Here is a 23,079-nt window from a genome sequence, read left to right as displayed (position 1 = left end):
TTGTTTAGATAGAAAAATGTTATCGACGCAAAAACTTACGTTACGTTTAAATATTTACATTTATTAGTTCTCATGAATGTTAACTTGATAGATGAAATTTTAGCTAACGGTGATAATAAACAAGATACGTGTTTAAACCGTGTCGACAAATTGTTAATATGTGTATACACACCTCAACACACAATAGAGAACATTTAACAACGGTTATAGAAGCAAACATCCAAGGATGGTGTGTGCGTATTGTAAAAAAGTCACCGACACTTGAACTTGAAACCTGACTGATAGGAAACGAAAAGGTGACATGCGAATCAAGATGCTGTCAGAATTTGAGCAAATAAAAAAGCCGGTATTTCTTTTATTCAGAAAAGATTGTTTGTTGACTCGGAGTCATTTTTGAACGCATGGGTAATTCGCGTGTCAGTGGGAAGAAAGAAAGACGGACTTTCTATGAACGTCGAAACGGGAAGAGAAAAAGGATTACTGTTTTTTGTGTGTGCCGAGAACGTCGCAAGCTGAAGAAGAAAAACTTCTTTTTTTTTTGCATGAACATTTAACGGTTTTTGGCAGTTGAAAGGAAAATTTTAATTTCAACCCCAGAGAACACTAGACAATCACAGATCCGTAGCAGACGAACTTGCAACAAGCACAGTAGCAGGAGTTAATTCTCGCGGCTCGAGATTTAAAATCAATTTTCTCCCTGACTTGTCCAATCACAAGCCAGCTTTCAATCACGTGACCGAGTACATAAAAGGCGAAATCGGCAACTCTTCCTTCTCTTTCTTCCTGGCTTTCGTTGGCAACAGACATGGCTATCATCAAAACTTGCTTCCACGTGCGCTTCACAAACATACTCTTTCCTACCACGAGACACTAACCCTTTACCCCATCTCTACTATCGGACGCACGCTCCTACAACACACATTAAATACTTCTCTCTTTCTTTCAACATGCCTGTCGGATACCTTATCTACGTCCCCACACCAGAAACTCTTTTCACGACTACTATAAATACAAGCACACACGAACATTGAACTCTCTTACTAACTCGTTTTTTTTCTGCTACTAGAAGAGATGACAAATGAAGTTGTTTTATAAATGTTTAAATAAGATTTCCTTTCGTCGTCTTCATATTTAACTAAAGATCACAATATGGTTAAGACGATACAATTACATACACTAGACGAATCACATATCACAAACGTTTAACACTCATAAGTTAACAGAGACTCATTATATATACACACCCCACCCCGTGTTATACACACACACACCGGTTTTAATAATCAGCTACAAAGTTAAGTTTAAAACTCTGCATCCAGTAAATTATGTAAGTCAGTGGTTCCCAAGCTTTTTACATGGCAGCGCACTATTGAGCTCTTTAAATTTCTGTGTCACACCTATCACAAAAAAAAAAAAAATGAATATTTAAATGAATATTTAACAATGTTTACCAATTCTTATGAAAAATTCAAAATATCTAACAATTTTAAACCATTTACTGTACATTTTATTTCTCCTATTTTGATAAACTTAAGTCTGTGCCTGACTTGTCCACCAGGTTCTTTTTTGATAGTTAATTATGAATATCACATAATGAATTTGAATAATGAATGAATAATATCACATAATGAATTTGATAGTTAATTATGAATATCACATAATGAATTTGAATAATGAATGAATAATATCACATAATGAATTTGATAGTTAATTATGAATATCACATAATGAATTTGAATAATGAATGAATAATATCACATAATGAATTTGATAGTTAATTATGAATATCACATAATGAATTTGAATAATGAATGAATAATATCACATAATGAATTTGAATAATGAATGAATAATATCACATAATGAATTTGATAGTCAATTATGAATATCACATAAGGGCTTTGTTTTACTTTGGCATCCTCATTGTTCTGCAAAACTGTGATCATGACGATTTTTTCGCATACAACGCCATGTTCAGTCTCGCAGAATAACGGGGATGCCAAACTAAAATGAAGCCCACATAAGAAATAATGCGTGAGTATTTATTAATACAAACAACTCTGATCGATATAAAAACTGTTTTCCACCTATAAAAATTGTAACTTCCACCTATAACTGTAACGTTGTCCAGGAACCAACATGTTGCCGCCTCAGTTGCAAAAGAGACCAAAAATAGAAACAAACTTCGACTCGTTTTTGTTTGTTGTACAATGGCATTTATTTCTTCATTCTCTTGTTGGTTGGTTGGTTGTTTTTGTTTTACGGCATATCAACACTTTTCAGGTTATTTAATGCCGAATTCAGTAATTTTGAAGAATTACTTTTTAATAGAATATATTTTTTCAAGTCGGTTTCTATTTAACCTATAGTTGGAACCCTAACAGGTACTACCACTCCGGGTCAGAGTGGACCTGGGAGCAATGGCAATTAAAAGGTGGCTCCACATTCCTCAAAGCCTGCAAGCTGGAGCCTCACCATCGGATATAGTTTAAGGTCATATCCAGGACCTATTCTCTTGTTACCACTGCGACGTCTCTCACGTGATCGTCCTCTCTAATGTGCTCTTTCTCCTTTTTGTAGCCCTTTTCTTTACCTGTGACATCATTTCATATGCATTTCTATACACGTGTCCGCTTCACACCAGTAATCATTTCGCAGCACACCAATATGCCATGGCACGGTGACTTGAAGCATCTTATATAACTTAATGATAACTCCCTATCCATGAACCTTCTCTTAAAGACAATGGCGAATGTATACCATTAAACATTGAAACAGAAACGTAAGCAGCAATGCAATTATATTTAGAAAAAGATAGAAATAGTAAAAAAAAAATGAGGAAAATATGGCTTGGAGATTAAGAAAGACATCATTATTGGTAAGAAATGTAAAAAAAAAAATAAATCCGAAGACTAAGTATGCAGATGGATTTCATAAACAAAACATTCATCCAGCCTTTGAGTAAGAATGATTTATTGATTTTGTGTCGTATATTCTTAAAGTCTTAGGAAACCAAAGAGCTGCATATGAAAAAAAAAAAAAAATAATACATTCAATTTCAACAGGAAATCGATGGTTATTGGTAAAAGCTTTAAGAAAAAGAAAAAGAATAAAAAAAAAAACCCTGACAATATGAGATTTTGTGCTGAAAATGTACATCAAATTGTATCATGTTGGATAGAATTTGAAATGTGACCAAAGAAAGCAAGGCAATTGAAATCTTAGATTTGCCACAAATTTAAAAAATTTTTTTCCAAGCACAAGGGGATCATAAAGAGGACTCATTTAGAAGGTTTAGATGCCATTGAAACAACTGTAACGATGGAGTTGAAGTACATGCCAGAAGAATCCTTTTAGCAATAAATATGGTGAAGAAGGATGGGAAGCATACAATGAATAATTTGAAGGGAAAACTATGTAGTTTGTTATATGGAATTAAAGCAGATTGTTTGTGACACCAGTGTTGTTACTTTTTAGATACATCTCATACATGTATTTTATATATACAGTGCAGGACATATTCAAAAGTAACATCATAATTATATGATTGTTTCTGAGCTACGAAACAGATACTGTCAAGAGTGGACTTTTTGACATGTTGAAAAGAAGTAAATGGTAAGATGAATAACATCTTCAAATTTGAAATATAACTACTTTGCCATTTATATATATATATATATATATATATATATATATATATATACAAGGCTTGTTTAAAAAGTATCGGACTTTTATTTTTTCTGTGCGAAATAAAGGCGATAGCACGGCACCACTCTACACAGCAAAGGAAACCTCCCCCCTCCTTCCAACACGCTTGTCATAAGATTCACCAGGTGTTTGGAGAAGATGCGATGGGTGTAACACAAATAAAGGAGTGGTTCAACTGATTCAAAAATGACCGCACATCAGTAAAGAGTGACCAACATTCTGGCAGGTCTCAAACTGCTCGGAGTGCAGCTGTTGTTGGTGGTGAAAGATCGTCATTCGATCGTGCAGGGGATTGGCCAAGAGGTTGGAGTGAGTAAAGATTCTACACACGCAATTTTTTTTTTTTTTTTTTTACATGGAAGTAACCATTTATGAAGGCGCAGAAGCCACTCAGGGATAAGGCTTATTGCGTGTATGGGATAGTATCGTAGTAATCGTTAGTATTGGAGATTTGATAAAGTGTCTTACTTAAGCGGGAGGTTCATCAGGAATTTGTTTATGTTGGACTTGAAGACATCCAAGTTGTTGTCAGGTGGGAAACAGGCAATCGGAAAAGAGTTCCACTGGCATGCACTTTTAAGGAAGAAGCTTTGTTCATGGAATCTACATTTTGGTTTTGGCACAGTTAAAGAGTGGGGAAAATTTTTGACAGTAGTTTCAGCTAGACAGGTGTTTATCGTGAAAGATTGGCGATGGGGGGGGACCAGGGATTATAGTTCAGATGAGTATTTGCCATGGAAGTAACGATAAAACAAAGACAGGCTCGCAACGTCTCTTCTGTGGGAGAATTTTGTGTGATGATTTGAACATGCACGAAGTAGCTACAAAATTTCTGCCCAAGTTGTTGTCGCTGGAACAAAAGAACCTCCATTTTGAAGTCGCATAAGACCTTCTGAATACTGCCAAGACTGATCCTGAGTTTCTGAACACCGCGATAAATGGAGTCATGGGTGTATGTGTACGACACAGAAACAAAAAAACAGTTGTTGCAATGGAAGCATCCTGAGTCTCCAATGCTGCAAAAAGCACAACAGGTGCGACTCATCATCAAAGTGATGCTAACTGCTTTCTTTGATATCCGTGGAATTGTGCATCATGAATACACACATCAGAAAGACAAACAATGACAAAGGAATACTATCAAAATATTCTCTGGTGTCTCTATGATGTAGTTTGATGCAAAAGACCAGACATGCAAACGGCAAAAAAACTGGCAACTGCATCACAATAATGCCCTCGCACACTCATCCCAATTGATCCAATATGTCTTAGTTAAGCATAAAACTTCAGTCATTCGCAAATCCCGTTTTGAAAGTAGATAAGAGATAATGCAGGATGCTACGGCATTTTAAGATGACCATTTTACAGACCATGCTTAAATTATAACAGTATTAATAAGAAAGCTATTCTTAACATGGGAAGGACATTTTTTTGTTAAAACTATTCTGTACTTTCATGTAGCAATTTAATAAATAAACAATACAGTTAAAAAAGAAATTAAATAAACAAAAGATACCATTTACCAATTATTGGTTGCTGCCATTTCATTGGTCAAGTGTTTTGGCACCTGCCCAGAATTTGCCGACGATAATGTGGTCCGTATTCTGCATAAGTACTCCGATGTTAAATAGTAATGGACCAGTGTTCAGAAAAGTAGAAATTCCTTTAACTTTAAGTAGGAAATTTGCAAATCGAATAACTTATGTAATTGCTAAAATATCTGTGGTGGCAATAGTAGTCGGATATGACTGTTCCAATTTTCTGTATGCATGATTAGGTTAGGGTAAGCTGTCTGATAAAAAAAATGTAAAAATTATTGAAAGTTAACAAAAGGAATGAGTATTTTCCAAAAAACATCTCAGTAAGAATTTGTCTAACTTTCCTATGCAGTCTTTATAAGTAGAACTATAGCATCGTTTCTTACAAAAGAGTTACTCTTTGTCAATGCCTGAAGGCAGCGTAAGGATAGACAATGAGTGTCAAGTGGTCCATGAGACAACGCTAATGATCAGTAATGGTGGAAATTGGAAGAATTTTATTACTTAAAAGGACAGCTTAACAAAAACTTGTTTACATTGGACTTGAATTTACCATGAGAAGCAGTCTTGCTATGACCCAAAGACCAAGAAACAGAATTCTAATAGAAGTATGATGGCTCTCCCAGACTCAAGAAGGCCAGACAGAGCTAATCCAGAAACTTATGATGATCCCTTTTTTGATAGCATTAACATGATCTACATGCACTGGATTCCAAATGGACAGGCAGTAAACTAAGTTGAGCTTTTAAGGGAATTTAGGAATAGATTTTGTCAGAAGAGGCCAGCACTTTTCAAATCGGGTCAGTGGCATTTCCACCAGGACAATGCACCAGTCTATCCTTGTCACAGATTATTTGATCAAGATGGGCATCAAGACAGTTCTTCACCATCCCTATAGTCCAGACCTTGCTTCCTGTGATTAAGCTCAAGGAAAACCTTAGAGTTTGTAATTATGAGACAATTGAGGAGATGGAAGAGGCTGTGACGAAAGTCATTAACACTCACACAAGAGAACTTCCATGGGGCCTCCCAGAAGTTGTTGGAATGGTACAACAAGTGCATTGCAGCTGGAGGAGATTATTTTAAAAGGGACAAACGTTTTATGTGTGTGCTTTCAATAAAAGTTTCATGTGTGTGCTTTCAATAAAAGTTTCATGTGTGTGCTTTCAATAAAAGTTTCATGTGTGTGCTTTCAATAAAAGTTTTATGTGTGTGCTATCAATAAAAGTTTTATGTGTGTGCTATCAATAAAAGTTTTATGTGTGTGCTATCAATAAAAGTTTCATGTGTGTGCTATCAATAAAAGTTTTATGTGTGTACTTTCAATAAAAGTTTCATGTGTGTGCTTTCAATAAAAGTTTCATGTGTGTGCTATCAATAAAAGTTTTATGTGTGTGCTTTCAATAAAAGTTTCATGTGTGTGCTATCAATAAAAGTTTCATGTGTGTGCTATCAATAAAAGTTTAATGTGTGTGCTATCAATAAAAGTTTAATGTGTGTGCTATCAATAAAAGTTTTATGTGTGTGCTATCAATAAAAGTTTCATGTGTGTGCTATCAATAAAAGTTTTATGTGTGTGCTATCAATAAAAGTTTTATGTGTGTGCTATCAATAAAAGTTTCATGTGTGTGCTATCAATAAAAGTTTTATGTGTGTACTTTCAATAAAAGTTTCATGTGTGTGCTTTCAATAAAAGTTTCATGTGTGTGCTATCAATAAAAGTTTTATGTGTGTGCTTTCAATAAAAGTTTCATGTGTGTGCTTTCAATAAAAGTTTCATGTGTGTGCTTTCAATAAAAGTTTCATGTGTGTGCTATCAATAAAAGTTTTATGTGTGTGCTTTCAATAAAAGTTTCATGTGTGTGCTTTCAATAAAAGTTTCATGTGTGTGCTATCAATAAAAGTTTTATGTGTGTGCTTTCAATAAAAGTTTCATGTGTGTGCTATCAATAAAAGTTTCATGTGTGTGCTTTCAATAAAAGTTTCATGTGTGTGCTTTCAATAAAAGTTTCATGTGTGTGCTTTCAATAAAAGTTTCATGTGTGTGCTATCAATAAAAGTTTTATGTGTGTGCTATCAATAAAAGTTTCATGTGTGTGCTATCAATAAAAGTTTTATGTGTGTACTTTCAATAAAAGTTTTATGTGTGTGCTTTCAATAAAAGTTTAATGTGTGTGCTATCAATAAAAGTTTCATGTGTGTGCTATCAATAAAAGTTTTATGTGTGTACTTTCAATAAAAGTTTTATGTGTGTGCTTTCAATAAAAGTTTCATGTGTGTGCTATCAATAAAAGTTTCATGTGTGTGCTATCAATAAAAGTTTTATGTGTGTGCTATCAATAAAAGTTTTATGTGTGTGCTATCAATAAAAGTTTTATGTGTGTGCTATCAATAAAAGTTTCATGTGTGTGCTTTCAATAAAAGTTTCATGTGTGTGCTATCAATAAAAGTTTTATGTGTGTGCTTTCAATAAAAGTTTCATGTATGTGCTATCAATAAAAGTTTCATGTGTGTGCTATCAATAAATGTTTCATGTGTGTGCTATCAATAAGAGTTTCATGTGTGTGCTATCAATAAAAGTTTTATGTGTGTACTTTCAATAAAAGTTTTATGTGTGTGCTTTCAATAAAAGTTTCATGTGTGTGCTATCAATAAAAGTTTCATGTGTGTGCTATCAATAAAAGTTTTATGTGTGTGCTATCAATAAAAGTTTTATGTGTGTGCTATCAATAAAAGTTTCATGTGTGTGCTTTCAATAAAAGTTTCATGTGTGTGCTATCAATAAAAGTTTCATGTGTGTGCTATCAATAAAAGTTTTATGTGTGTACTTTCAATAAAAGTTTCATGTGTGTGCTATCAATAAAAGTTTCATGTGTGTGCTATCAATAAAAGTTTCATGTGTGTGCTATCAATAAAAGTTTTATGTGTGTGCTATCAATAAATGTTTCATGTGTGTACTTTCAATAAAAGTTTTATGTCTGTGCTATCAATAAAAGTTTCATGTGTGTGCTATCAATAAAAGTTTTATGTGTGTGCTATCAATAAAAGTTTCATGTGTGTGCTATCAATAAAAATTTCATGTGTGTGCTATCAATAAAAGTTTCATGTGTGTGCTATCAATAAAAGTTTCATGTGTGTGCTATCAATAAAAGTTTCATGTGTGTGCTATCAATAAAAGTTTCATGTGTGTGCTATCAATAAAAGTTTTATGTGTGTGCTATCAATAAAAGTTTCATGTGTGTGCTATCAATAAAAGTTTTATGTGTGTGCTATCAATAAAAGTTTCATGTGTGTGCTATCAATAAAAGTTTCATGTGTGTGCTATCAATAAAAGTTTCATGTGTGTACTATCAATAAAAGTTTAATGTGTGTACTATCTATAAAAGTGTCATGTGTTTACTATCAATAAAAGTTTTATGTGTGTACTATCAATAAAAGTTTCATGTGTTTAAATATCAATAAAAGTTTTATGTGTGTACTATCAATAAAAGTTTGATGTGTGTACTATCAATAAAAGTTTCATGTGTGTACTATCAATAAAAGTTTGATGTGTGTACTATCAATAAAAGTTTCATGTGTGTACTATCAATAAAAGTTTGATGTGTGTACTATCAATAAAAGTTTGATGTGTGTACTATCAATAAAAGTGCCCATACGAAAATAGTGGAAACTCATTTAAGGCATCTGGTATAGAAAAGTATTGGTTACATAAAAAAATTAACAAAAATTGAACCATATACTTACCAAAGAACATAGGATGAAGAATACGATAAACACCCTTCCGAGAACAGTTTTGGCATAGATATCTCCATAACCCACAGTTGACATAGTTACCAAAAGGAAATACAAACATTCCCAGTAAGTCATTTTATGGGGGTTGGAAAAATCCATAAAGGGATCACCAGAATTTTCAATCTGAAATACAGAAAAAAAATTATTTAGTTTATTATAACATTTTTTAAAATGTGAATTTAAAATTTAACATTGCAGCATTGGTTACCAATTTTTTCAAATTAAATGCATGCAATAGTAAGTTACGTCAAATCTTATTAAAATATTAACATGATCTTCATAAACTATTTTATTCCTAGAATTAGCCCTAATTCTTATGTTGAAACTCTGGAATAATGTTATAAGTTTGCCTGTTTTTTTTTTTTATTTATTTTTTTGTTCCTCTGTATGTTACACTTCAACATTCTTAAAGGGTTACTTCCCTTTGCTGTTGATATCAGTATATAATTTTTAGGCTATTGACATGGACATGAGGAGCTGGTATTCTAGCCATTATTAGTAGTTGCATCTATCTCAGTGGTAATTTTGGGATTCAAAAATTGTGTAATGCACATTTCTAATGGGAAGAAAGAGTATGCAGAGTACAAATGAAGATTTCTAAAAATGGAAGAATTTGGATTAGAATTTATTAAGAATAACCAGGAAATTATTTTGAAATATTTTTCAAAGGAATGTTTTAATATCGTCTTCAATATTTTTTAAAGGAATGTTTTAATATAGTCTTCTAAAAGTTTTATTAAAAGAACATTATTTAACTGTAGACACAGGTTAGCCTCTCACACCATTCAAACACCCCCTGTAATAATTAACAAATAATCTCAATCAATAAATTACATAAAAAACACTCATTTCATTTCTGTTACAAACCTATATTCGAATTTCAATAGATATATCTTTTTTCCAGTAAGAATATTAACTGCGTTCATATTTTTAAAATTACATTAACGACTATATGACGTCACTGAAATTTCCCTCTTTTTAACAGCGCCAACCCTCCCCTCTCCTTTTTGAATTTCCAACGTTTTTTTCCGTTTTTCTGAAATAGAACTGCATCACACTGTGCACGTGAAACATTTTCAAATATTTTGTACTGGTATTTTTTGTTTCTTAATCTCATTCATCCAGAGGAAGTCTCGAAATAAAGACGAAACGTTGATGAACACATAATACGGTTTGTTCCTTTTTATTTCTCTCTCTCTCTCTCTCTCTCTCTCTCTATATATATATATATATATATATATATATATATATATATATACACGGCATAATCAGGTTGACACTGGTTTTTGTCAGATCACTGAAGTTAAGCAACACTGAGCCTGGCTAGTATCAGATGGGTGACTATTTAGGAGTTCTAAGCGATGTATGTGCTCTCCGCTTATCTCGGCATTATTTCCAGTAGTCCTGAACCTCCACTTGCCACTAGTATTTAACAATGCCGACTCAGGAGAGATGTTGTTACAGATTGTACAACTCTTGCCACAAAAATTCCACACACAGGCACCCTTACAGTGGGTATCCATAGTCTGTCAAGACTGAATGAAGCTACAAAATATATGTATATATCATCACTTAACAAGGGCTAAAGGCGACTCGAGAAAAAGGATTATTGATTTTTATAAGTGGACGGTAAAACATTGAACAGACTATTAACAACATTTGTGACTAGTCAGAATTGATTATTTAAGAGAACAGCCCAACAAGCATTTGTTTAGATTGCACTTAAAATGGTAATGTTATAGTCAGCTGAGAAGCAGCTCCGTGGTACTGTGTTCCACAGACGGGCAGTTCTAGAAAAGAGATTTTTCACATGAAAGTTTTGTTTAATTTCATATTTATGAAACTTTTGATAAACATTACAATAAAAATTTGACTTGAACTTCCATCCATGATGTCTGCTTATAAGAATTAAAAAATCTGTTAAACTCATTCTTTGATTTGTTCCAATGAAAATGTATATAGAACTCTTGATAAACGATCATAAAACATCTGCCAATTTTAATATTTATTCAATTAATTATAAAAAATGTTCATCAAATCTGAACGCATAAGATAATTAGATAGTCATTTGTTATTATTTAATTAATTGGATTTCTTTTTGCGATTAGTAATTTGTAGGTGAGGATAATAATCCGCTATAAATAAATAGGAAAATAATCATCTTATTATTTTATTTACCTCCATTTCAGACCTTTAGATTTATAAGAAAGAGAAAGTAAGAAGAGAAAGAGATTCATAAAAGAAAGAGTAGATAGAAAGAGAGAAAAAGAAGAAAGAAAGAGAGAGAAAAGGAAGATATATATATATATATATATATATATATATATATATATATATATATATATATATATATATATATATATATATATATACATGTTTTTATTATTTCAACCTCAGGGTTTTTTTTTCTTAAATCATTACAAAACTTTTTAATTGACAAGCCAATAATATTATCCTGTCGATCTCTTCCAATAACTCAAGTCAAAATAAAAGATTCTTAAAAATTACAAATGAGCATCAAAATCCAAGATTTGAACTGCTGGATAGAGAGGGGAGGAGCAGGAGTGACAGGGAAAAAAGGAAAGGAAAAGAGAAGACAAGAGGTAGGAAAGAAATATAGATTATATGTAGTGAGGAATTATAGTTAAAGAGTAAGGACTGATATTCTCCCTTTCTATTCCCCCTCTCTTAACAAACAACCTCCTCTCTCTCTCTCTCTTTTTTTTAAAATTCATTCTAACTTTTCTTTCTTTCTTTCTAGTTACGTCCACACAGTGTGCTGTAATTCATTTGTGACTTAAATAAAAAACATTTCATGTTTAAATGAATTTCACGATTTCACTGAAACTGGTTGTCTGCTGGTAGCTGATTGGCTAATCGCGTTGGCATCTTCCGGCTGCTCACTTTAATTTACCAGAAGATACTAACATAAAGTTGTTGGAAATTGGGTACATTATATTTGGATCTTACTTCTCCATATTGTATGAAGTCTACCCAAAGTTATACCATGAAAATACTGATAACTTAAAAACTATTTATCTGATTGAACTAAAATTTTGCATGGCGCTTACTGCTATTAAATAGCATTACATTCATATATCAAATTTGGAAAACTCAGAAGTTAAAATTTTCCTAAAAATTTCAAACATGATGGATTTTTTTTTTAGATCTAAAAGAAAATCTAGAGAAGTATCTTCTATTTAAATTTTTTTCTCTTGTATATTAGGAACCTACAGGCTAGATTTCTAGTGTTTCCATGAAACTGTGGGTGTCAATAGATGATCGAACTAATGTGCAGTGTTGTTGAAATATAAAATATTTTCAATAACAAAAAGAATGGTAGAAGGTAAATATTAGAAACAAAAGCAGATTTTAAAATCATAATAAGATATTTATCAAGTAAAATATTTCAAAGCTATATTTTAATATAATAATAAAGGATTTGGAATTTAGTTCTGCAAAACAACAATAAACAACAAGATTGACCTATTTACGTAAAGTGCATTACTAATGAAGAAATAGGTTTTGATACGTAAACACGAGTCAGTAGTGAGTTCAGTTAGAGCCACTGAAGATATTAGCTCAAGGAATTTGTCTCTTGCGGTCAAGAAGCTTGAAGGGACGTGTTTATAGCAAGATCTAGAATCCAAAAGAGAAATGTTTGCAAACTTCGAGGGAGTCATGAAAATAAATTTATATGTAAAATATAATCTGCTGTCTGGCGTTTCTTTTGGAGGGAAGTATCTTCATCCACAGCATTTTACAGAACCTTCAAGTCAAGTATAATCCGCTGGAGAAAAGGAACAATGGAAGAAGGTATGTTTCCCTTTGTCTGTGCCACACGGAGAGGATGTATATATACGTTTGTTAAAGAAGTGTCTCTTATACATTTATTGTCCTATTTGGTGAACTGTAATTATATGTGTAACAAACGCACACACGCAACTACACAGAAGATGAACAAAAATATGTAACAAATTATCTATATATTTCAAGAGACACATTTAGTGTGTTTAGAGGTTTATTGAACACCATTATTAGACGTTTATTGAACACACAAAGCTCACAGCGGTATGTTTGTATATACATTGTAAGGACTTTATACCCACACACTAGGTGATTCTGTTTTAACATACAAACATGTTAAATATACATTTAAAGAGACCAGCGGCTCATATATATATATATATATATATATAACCAACGCTCACCTGAAATTTGTTACATTCTTTCTTTGCTCTTTTAATTTTATTATCAAATTTTTTTTTTTTTTTTTTATTTCATATTTTATTTTCTCAAGCCTGTATCTCATAATTATTTCTTCTCTTTTGCTGTTGCCCTCTCTAAAAGCCCCTTAGTGGAAGGGAGCGAAGTTTCGACGATGACAGATTTTTTCAAGATCACAGTCAAAGGCAAAGTTCATAGAAGTTGTGAAACATCATTAGCTACAATATGGGCCATGTAAGGAGTCTCTTCAATGAACAGAAGTTATTGCTGAAAGTGTGACATTAATCTTTTCCCTAACCTTAGCCTATGACCTAGATATCCCCAAATCAAATTGATTCTAAGTTAAACTATGACCAATGTTTTGATCAAATTTGGTGATGATTGGTCAAGCGATATGGACGTAAGGCTGTACACAAGCAGACGTAGTGACAAACCAAGAAACTTAGTGCAATGGTGATATGTTAAGAAAAAGGTGAGAATATAAAAAAAATGAGAAATGAAAGAGTTTTTTTTTTATTTACCAGGTGCACAAACCCAGCTGCAGCGAGCCACATGCTGACAAAGAATGCAACTAGCTGAGTGAGTCGAATCATTGTGCTTGTCTTTAAAATATTTAAATATTGCAAAATGTCTGGAATGGACACAAGTCTGAGCGCTCGAAGGAATCGGAGGCCTGGAGAAAAATAAAGGAAAGGAAATTTCATTAAAGAAACAAGCATGAAAAAAGCCATGTAAGAATGCATATGCAAATTGAATTAGAATAAAAAACTATACAAGAAAATTTTGAATATCTGCGCTATAGTATTGTTAAATACCGAGTGAGTAGACCTACTAGTATATAAACTGATTAGTTGAAAATATCAGGAAATCAAAGTTTAGTTAGAATCTTCTCTGTCTTCAACATTTTTGTCTTAGAGTTTTTTCTAAGGTACAAAAGAACTTACTTGTAGACGACATTTTTTGTCTGGAAATATTGCAGAAAAGACAGGCACACGAACAAGCAGCTAACAAAGATATATAATGCAGCATTCCAGCTTTCTGTCGTTGAATACATTCTGTTTACTGTTTATATCTGATGATTTGGCATCTATAGATACTTATTTTCTCTAAATTCTTGTGCCAATTTCTGGCAGCCTGGAGATAGAATACTAACCTATGAAGTCAAGGTTGACTTTGTGACTGGTTTCAAATTTCTTAATTGGCAGCAATTATCATTTCCTACACTGATGATTGCATAAGCATAAAACACTAGTAGGCAGGCATAAAAATAATTGTTAATATTTTTTTAAAATATTACTGTTATATATATATATATATATATATATATATATATATATATATGTATATATATATGCATATATATATATGCATATATATATGCATATATATACATATATATATATATATGCATATATATATGTATATATATATGCATATATATGTATATATATATATATATATGCATATATATATGCATATATATATATGCATATATATATGCATATATATATATATATGCATATATATATATATATATGCATATATATATGCATATATATATGTATATATATATATGCATATATATATGTATATATATATATGCATATGCATATATATATATGCATATATATATATATGTATATATATATATGCACATATATATATATATATATATGCATATATATATATGCATATATATATATATATATATATATATATATATATATATATATATATATATATATATATATATATATATGGAGCAGGTTTTGTTCTCCTGTCTGTTTTAAAAGCATGTTTCCAGCATAAAAGGTGAATATTATTTTCTTATTTGTATTAGTTACAGCAATAAATCGTAGGAACCAAATACGTTTCCTTCCTTTCTTCTTTCACTTGATTTAAAGACTGTATTTGTTCCCACGCAAATTATTCTACTGCAAATAATGGATCATTTATACTTGAGGCACCCCAGAATGAAGAATGACCAAAAGGACACATTTTGCACATTCCTGAAACTTTCACTTTCAGCTAAATCATGAACAAAATAATATGCTCAAACAAATATATTTTAATTTATGGATTTTTATTTTAAAAAGTGGAGGTATATCACATATTTAAACGCATAATAAAATAAAATTTATAAAAATATAGTTTTGTTTACACAACATAACAAAAATATTTACATTACATAACAAAAATATTTAAAAAAAAAAAAAGATGCATTTGAAAGATAATGTTGCTATTTATTTACTTCACTACGGAGTTAAAAACATGGCCGATTTTGAATGTAGGAAGGATCCAACACCAAAAGAAAGGAGGCACACTTCATTGGGACAAAAAATTAAAATTGCCCCAGTCTAGAAGGATTTCTCCCTCACTAACTGAATTCACAGTTATAGAATATCTCGTTCAGATTCCCAACTGAAGGAAATCCACGTAGCACTCTGAAAATACTTTTTTCTAATTATGTGACACCGTCTCTTTACAATATCCACTTCTTTAAAGTGTTTTTTTTTGTTTCCATTAATTTCCTTTTGTTTAATAAAAAAGTTTGTAACTTTTTTTTATTAAAATTTATTATTTATAAAATTCAAAAGTTTATAAGACAAAACGTTTTGTAAATATTTTGTTTTTAATAAAAATAAACAAACTACAAAGGTAAGTGCACATATTCTTTTATTTATAACTAAACCGGAAGTACTAGAAACTGATGTGTATCCTTTCTTTTTTTTTTTTTTTACTTGTTTTTGCTCATTCTGGAGTGCCTCAAATATAATTGATATTAGATAACTTTACAGCATCTGAAAAAAAAAAAAATCAACGTTTCCAAAATTTTAACACATCATAATACAAAAAGCATAAAGGAAGAATATGGGTACAAATTGTAATGCATTGTGAAATCTTTAAGATGTGAAAGGAATGAACTTACCCAGCCAATTGCGGTCCAAATATATAGCCACGAAAGATGGCGGGATTGTAAAATAATCCACAAAAGAGAAAAGTTCCAGCCAAAACCATAATTTATCATTGGCAGCCACAAACTATAAAGGAAAACAAATAAAATATTTCATTATAATGAAAAGTAAATAGAGAAGCAAAGAATTACATTAATTGGAGAAACATTTATTTCGATCATAATAATTATGATGATGATGATGATGATGATGATGATGATGATGATGATGACGATGAGTTAATGTCCATTTTATAGGTACGGGCAAAAATGGGCGGACAAAAATAGGGGACCTAGTTTTGAAAGCCGATTTATCATATTTTTTGTAGGTTTCCGACTACTTTTTGATTGTATTTGAAAGATTAAGGACTAAACTTAATTTCAAAAAGGAAAAAAAATATTTGTACACGTGAAAAAAAAAAAAGTTATGAAAATGTTTTCACGGTGAGCTGAGCTACCCAATTCATCTAAATTTTGCAGTTAATTCATTGTAAAAATCGTTTAAAAGATAAATATTAGTTTTCTGGTTCTATTTCAAAAGATAATTAGTAAAGTAAAGTCCTAAGATATTAAATTAAATAAAAAAAAAAACACCCTGTTTGTACAAAACATAAATTAATTAGCCTCAAAACCGAGTGATTCTGGCGTTTGTATAAATTTTTCCATTTTTTAATTTAATTATTTTTCTATGTTCCTGTTTTTAAATTAATTTTTTTAAAATTATTGTTCAATATTATAATAAAAAATATGTTATGCCGAAAGTTTCACATTTTTGCGAGCAAGGAAATTATTAAAATCTTGCAAAACCGGTAATTTAAAAAAAAAAAGTGGAAATATTTTTTTAAAATTATAATTATTTTTTGTGAAAATATTAAATAAGCAATGTTTAATTCAATGGTAATATCGGTAGTTCGAGAAATTAATTTTTCTTTGAGTTATACCGAGTTCATTCATACGGATTTTTTCGTAATGTTCATGTAAAAATTATTTTATTTTTATTGTTACAAACTACGATGCTTTATTTATATAAAAAAAGCAACAAAAAAAATTCTTGCGTTCTTTTATTTACTATCGAAAACCATAACGGTATTTTTTGTTTAAACAAAATAATACATTTCCACTAAGATTTAAATAAAAATAGCAAGTTCATTATATTCCGGTATCATTTTTTGATAAATACTGAAAATTTCATTAAAATTGGTTAATTTCCTGATTTTTGGTGAATTTTTAAGTAAAGGGAAGGGTAAAAATGTTTTTTTATCACTTGTTCTCATATTTTTCTTTAGGTTAACTGGATCTACTGCCTTAACTGTTCTACACCTACTAACGCAAGAACTCTCATCCATTATGTGACCATACCAAGAAAGCCTAGTGTTCTGCACACCTATTACTATACTACCCAGATTTAATCTTCCTCTGAAGTCATCTGATCTAAGCATATCTTTAAGGCTTACATTGTACATCAATTGCATCATTTCTTTACAATGTCTTCAATCCGTATTGGCAAGGTATTACTTAATTTACAAACTAACCTATCTCTGCCCAGGTCTTTATTTATCCCTCTTTCTCTCAAATCACATTGTCATTTCCTCCTATGCTTTCCTTGAGAACTAATCCTGCCGCTGTTCTACATCTACTAACCCAAGAACTCTCACCCGTTCTTTAATCAATGCCTTCAAAGTCCCCTGTTCTGCAAATATCTCTCTCAACTGTCCAGATTCAGTCGTTCCTCAAGATCATCAGATCTCAGTCTGTCATTAAGATTCACATTCCACATCGATCACATCATTTTCATATCATTTTTTTCCATGCAACGCATATCCTCAACCCTCACTAACCAGGTTTTACTGCTATACATCATCACATTGCCTTTTGTATCAACTGAAACAAAGGTGGATAGAAAAATAATTATGCATATATGTAGCCAATAAGGCTGGAAAAAAAGAAATATATATATGTATATGTATAGATATATATATATATACTTTTTTCACCACTGAGCTAGGCTGAGTACCTAAGAAACTGATCCCAATAAGCGAACTAAAGAATAAGAACTAATGAAAACAAACAATTTCTACTGTACACTCTTTAACCCTTATCCTTGAGTGGCCTCTTGGCCTTGATAATGTGGTGATGCCTATGTAAAAAAAAAAAAAAAAACAAAAAAAAAAAACAACGAATTTGATTGAGGTAATCCATCTCACCCGGCAAGACACTCAAATTAAAAGGATTGGCAAAACTGCCAACATGTTCTATCAACGTAGAGCAATTTATCAACCAAACGAATGGATATACTCGTTTAGTCTCACACAGTGACATTCCTGGGCTTTAAAGAAATGAAGTTAATGAATTTTTGTGTCAATAGAAAAAAAAAAAATACAGTTTGGCATTTTGTTGCTGCCAGGCTGAAGTATGGTGCTGTTCAGTTTAACCTTTTCAGGCTTTAGCTTCTCTCTGAGAAGGAGTTTATTGCTAATCGCCCGAGGCTCCTTTTGTAGGGAATACTAATGGGACTAATCAGACATTTTTTGTAGGCCAGAGCGTGCTTATCCTAGTGCACTGTCTTTTCAAAGCCACACCTGACCGTGTGTCTTCTAATCGTCTGGAGAGGAGATAAATAAACTAATGAGATTTTTTAAAGAAGACCATGTGACCAATATTCTATCTGGAATTAGATCTGGAATAATAACCAAAGCAAACAGCTACAATTTATGGAACACTCTTTGTCTTACAAAGAAGAAAATTTGAGATTGTCAAAATGGAGAATATGTACTTAAAATGGTATAGTGTCTATCTTTGAAGAGCATGGAATATTGTTGTCATATTCGAAGAGTATGGAATATTATTGTCATATTCGAAGAGTATGGAATATTATTGTCATATTTAGGCTGTTGAATCTTTGCTCCAATTAGAGGGTCCTTAATAAGATGCAAGAACATATTTATTTTTTCTTTTCAATCACTCTTTTAGAGATGCGATGTTGCTAGTCTCAGTTTTTTCTATATTTGCTTGCGGTAATTCATCTCGCTAGTCAAGACATTATTATGCATCTTTTCTTCAAAATTATCTGATATATTTCCTGCTTCTTTTGTTCAAGCTCGTTCCTTACATCAAATAGCTTCATTTCTTGTCTGGAGTGATTTCCATAAAAAAAATGTCGAGCCATGTGTCAAGTGAGCATATTGGCATTTTTTAATGAGATTTAGAGACATTTCAGTGTAACCTGTGAGAATCTACTGAGATTTTCGAAATTTAAAATCCTTTTTAGCAGTAAATTTTTTCCAGAATACATTATTAGCAGAGGACAGACAGTCTTGTTGGAATGTGGAGCACTTTGCATTCATTCTCCTTTCATAGGGAAGGGAGTAATACCCCCTTCATACAGAATAACTCAAAATAAAAGATGGAGGAACCCTTAGAACCGGGATCTAAATATTTTCTTCCAGTTTGTCTGTCTGTCTGTCTGTCTGTCTCTCTCTCTCGTTAGTTCCTCTTCTTGGCAGTATCATTTGCTTTGCCCTGAATCAAGTCTTCTGTGGAAAAATCAGACTCTTGTTGCCGGGAAGACATGTTAAAAAAAGAATTGTATGTAATAGTGCTGAAGGTGACGATAAGGAAAGAGGAGGAAGAGAAGACAAAAATATGACTCTTCTGGCTTCAAAAATACTAGAAAGAAGTTAAGCAACATGATGCCACAGAGCTGCTTCCTAGCTGGCTACAATATGGTCATTCTCAAATCCAATGTAAACAAATTCTTGTTGAATTGCCCTTTTAAATAATCAAATTCTACCCAATCACCAGCATCATTACCAATCATCACGGGTTGTTTCATCATGCATCTGATACCCATTTAACCCTTATCCTTGAGTGGTTTTTGGATCTTGCTAAATGGCGACTCCTTAGTAAAAAAAAAAAAATGCTCAAAGAAAACTCAGAACTGTAAAGGAAATCCGCTTTAAAAATTAATAATTGATAACTCACAATCCTTGGAGACAACTTACCTCCTACCCTCTCTCTTAATTATATCAAACAAGAAGGTGGAAAAAGAAAACCCAAGCAGCTGTTACAACGTCCTACATTACTTCCACCTACATCCCAATTAAAAATATATTCACCTTCACCTCCACTTCCCTCTGTCGTTCAACCCACCTACTCATTTGCAATGTCTTCTCCTTCCCATCATCTATAGAAGTAAAGACTCAGTCATTAAAATTTAAACATCCTTCTGGCCATGCCTTAAGTTAATGTTAACAGACAATAAAGAACATTTCCTGGTGTCTTAGGCTATTGGTATTACCTCCTTCCCTTCTGAACAACAGGAAAGATAATGCCTGATAGAGTGCACCTTCTAGATCCGAGCTGAACCATACTTAATTAGGACAAAGGATCTGGTGCTGTTAGTGAGTCAAAATGATGCCCTAGCGAATCTCAGTTGGTATGAAAATAGTTGTAGAAATCATCCTTTTTTTCAGCACTTTCATTTTTATTCACAACATTTTAGGATAAGAATTGACATTTGCGTTTACAATTGCCATCTAATTTGCATAACTATTCTTGATCTTAAATTTAAGAAAAGGGTAAAAGTACAGGATAGTTAACATACAAGCTCTTGTAAACAAAACAAAACAAACAAAACAAAACAAACAAACAAAACCCACATGATTTATATAAAGGCATTCAAATGAAATTCTCCCCCGAAACCACCTAGTTTTAACGCATGGAAATAATTTTTAAGATTTTTAAATGGCAAAAGTACAGAATAGTTAACACTTGAAGATTTGTAAACCCAGAAACAAAATGGTGGAATATGATCGGTTTTAATGTGTAGAAACGATTTGTAAAACATTTAATTGGTAAAAAATTTTACAAACCGTTTCCGCATGTTAAAACTAGGTGGCGGTCGTTAGAAAATGTTATTCTAATGTGTTTTGTGTAGATTATTTTTTGTTGTTGTTTACAGGTTGTGAAATGTTAACTATTCTGGACTTTAAAAAAAAAAAAACTTTTTATTTCCTTCGATTCTTCCTTTTACAGTTCATCCTCATTTTACAATGCTGCAAGAAAACATCAAGTTCTATTTTTTGGAGTCTTTGGTATGACTCTACAGAGTATTGAACTCGGATTAATCAGACGATTAGCAAACACTTTAACCATAAGTCAATGTTAAACATTCTTTTGCGGACTGTTATCTTCATCTTCATAGTTATCGTTTCACCACGGTTTTTGCAAACTCATCCTTGTCGAAAATTCTCTGACACCAAAGGAAAGTAGGTAGATCAGAGTAGGGCCAAGGACAACGGTTGCGAAATTTTGCTAGATCATGACACCCAGCTCTGATCAGGAGTCAAGAAACACAAGGCTTGGAGATCAATCTGTGCGTTGCTACTCTTATTATTGGTAATAAATAATGTCCATTGAAAGTTTCGGTCATCTAAGCAGACTCTGCCCCAATGGAAACAATCCTTTAAATAGTAACAATCATTCATATGCAAATACTAGCAGCAGCAGCAGCAGTAGATATAAGCAAGAGTCAAACGTTCACCGGTTTTGTTTAGTCCAAAACGAACCTGACCCTCTTCCGATTACCAACCTCCTCTAGTCCGGTAAGTTTTACTTATTTTTCTCACATCCTCTGACACTCTTGATATATATATATATATATATATATGGCAATTAAGCTACACAGAATATTCCGCTTATAAGCCTGATGAATCCTAGTGTGGATGAAACGCGGAATATTCTGTGTAGCTTAATTGCCATATATATTTTACTACCTAGCTCTACCTACGTATTGAGCACTGATTTATACTTTCGTATATTAATTTATGTGATTAAATTAAGTAATCATATATATATATATATATATATATATATATATATATATATATATATATATATATATATGAGGATGAATTGGCGAAAACGTGATGAAACAATAACAACTATGAAGATGAAGATAACAGTTCGCAAAAAAAAAAAAAAAAATTGAATGCACAAATTATGAAGTCTTATTTTAAAAAGATTCCAAAACTAAATATATAAAAAATAAATAAATAAATAAAAAAACATTTTTATCGGCCTCAAGAGAGGAGATAGCAAATGGTCTGATGGCGTGATACTGTTTCAACAAACGGTAAATGACAAGCAACTTATATAGGATGGGACTTGTCTTGACACTTTTGCACTTTCGTCACTGACAGAATCAGCAATAAACCCTAGACACGCAAACAATCAAAATATGCCTTCTTGACAGATTTGTGTTTCCATTGATTTCCATGAAGACAAATGGGACAATAGGCCTCACTATGCATAGCTTCATTAACAGCCTCGGACTGTTAATGATGCACCACCACTGGGGACCGACCTCTCCATCGCCAATATTTGTGGAAACATTTGGAGCCTTCTCTCAGCCTACCAAGATAGCAGGATATTCGATGAAACTTCCTGATACTTACATATTGGTTTTGGGAATGGTCATTTTTTTTAAATGAATTATTATTCCCCCTCTCCACTAAAATTAACTTTTTAAATTAATACTCTAACATTATCTCTAGTGTGTGCATTTAGCTAGTGAAATAGAAACACTTATTAAACCAAAGAATTAAAGGAACTTGAAAATAAAAAAAGTACTAATTAACATGACAATTATTTAACTAATTACGCAATATGAGCTAGATTATCGCTAAATAGTAAATTAAGCTTACTTATGGATAAAAAAGAAGCTAAATACCATTTGATATCATGTAATTATCCTATAGCCAAACATAAACTAAACATTAAAGCGATAGTTTTAAATCTCTTGGCAGAAAGAAAATTGCAAGTTATCATTACTGTTTATATAACAGGTTGACCTACGAAAAA

General features: G+C 31.9%; 1 protein-coding gene across 13 annotated transcripts in view; it reads right to left on the bottom strand.

Moving 5' to 3' along the window:
• Nucleotides 1-23,079, bottom strand: part of LOC145286100 (calcium-activated potassium channel slowpoke-like) — a 561,744-nt gene that overhangs the window by 199,139 nt on the left and 339,526 nt on the right. For all 13 annotated transcript variants that reach the window (XM_080134779.1, XM_080134782.1, XM_080134785.1 and 10 more), the window contains exons 5-7: nucleotides 16,195-16,306; nucleotides 13,787-13,938; nucleotides 8,991-9,161 (exon numbers count right to left, since the gene is read on the bottom strand). In XM_080134779.1, the coding sequence (XP_079990905.1) occupies nucleotides 8,991-9,161; nucleotides 13,787-13,938; nucleotides 16,195-16,306 (435 nt within the window). The remainder of the gene's footprint in view (nucleotides 1-8,990; nucleotides 9,162-13,786; nucleotides 13,939-16,194; nucleotides 16,307-23,079) is intronic.

The sequence above is a fragment of the Euprymna scolopes genome, chromosome 10 (assembly GCF_053919585.1).
Source record: "Euprymna scolopes isolate OS-2025 chromosome 10, ASM5391958v1, whole genome shotgun sequence".
NCBI classification, from domain to species: domain Eukaryota; kingdom Metazoa; phylum Mollusca; class Cephalopoda; order Sepiida; family Sepiolidae; genus Euprymna; species Euprymna scolopes.
The sequence above is the reverse complement of the archived record's forward strand: the minus strand, read 5'-3'. Positions and strand labels throughout refer to the sequence as shown.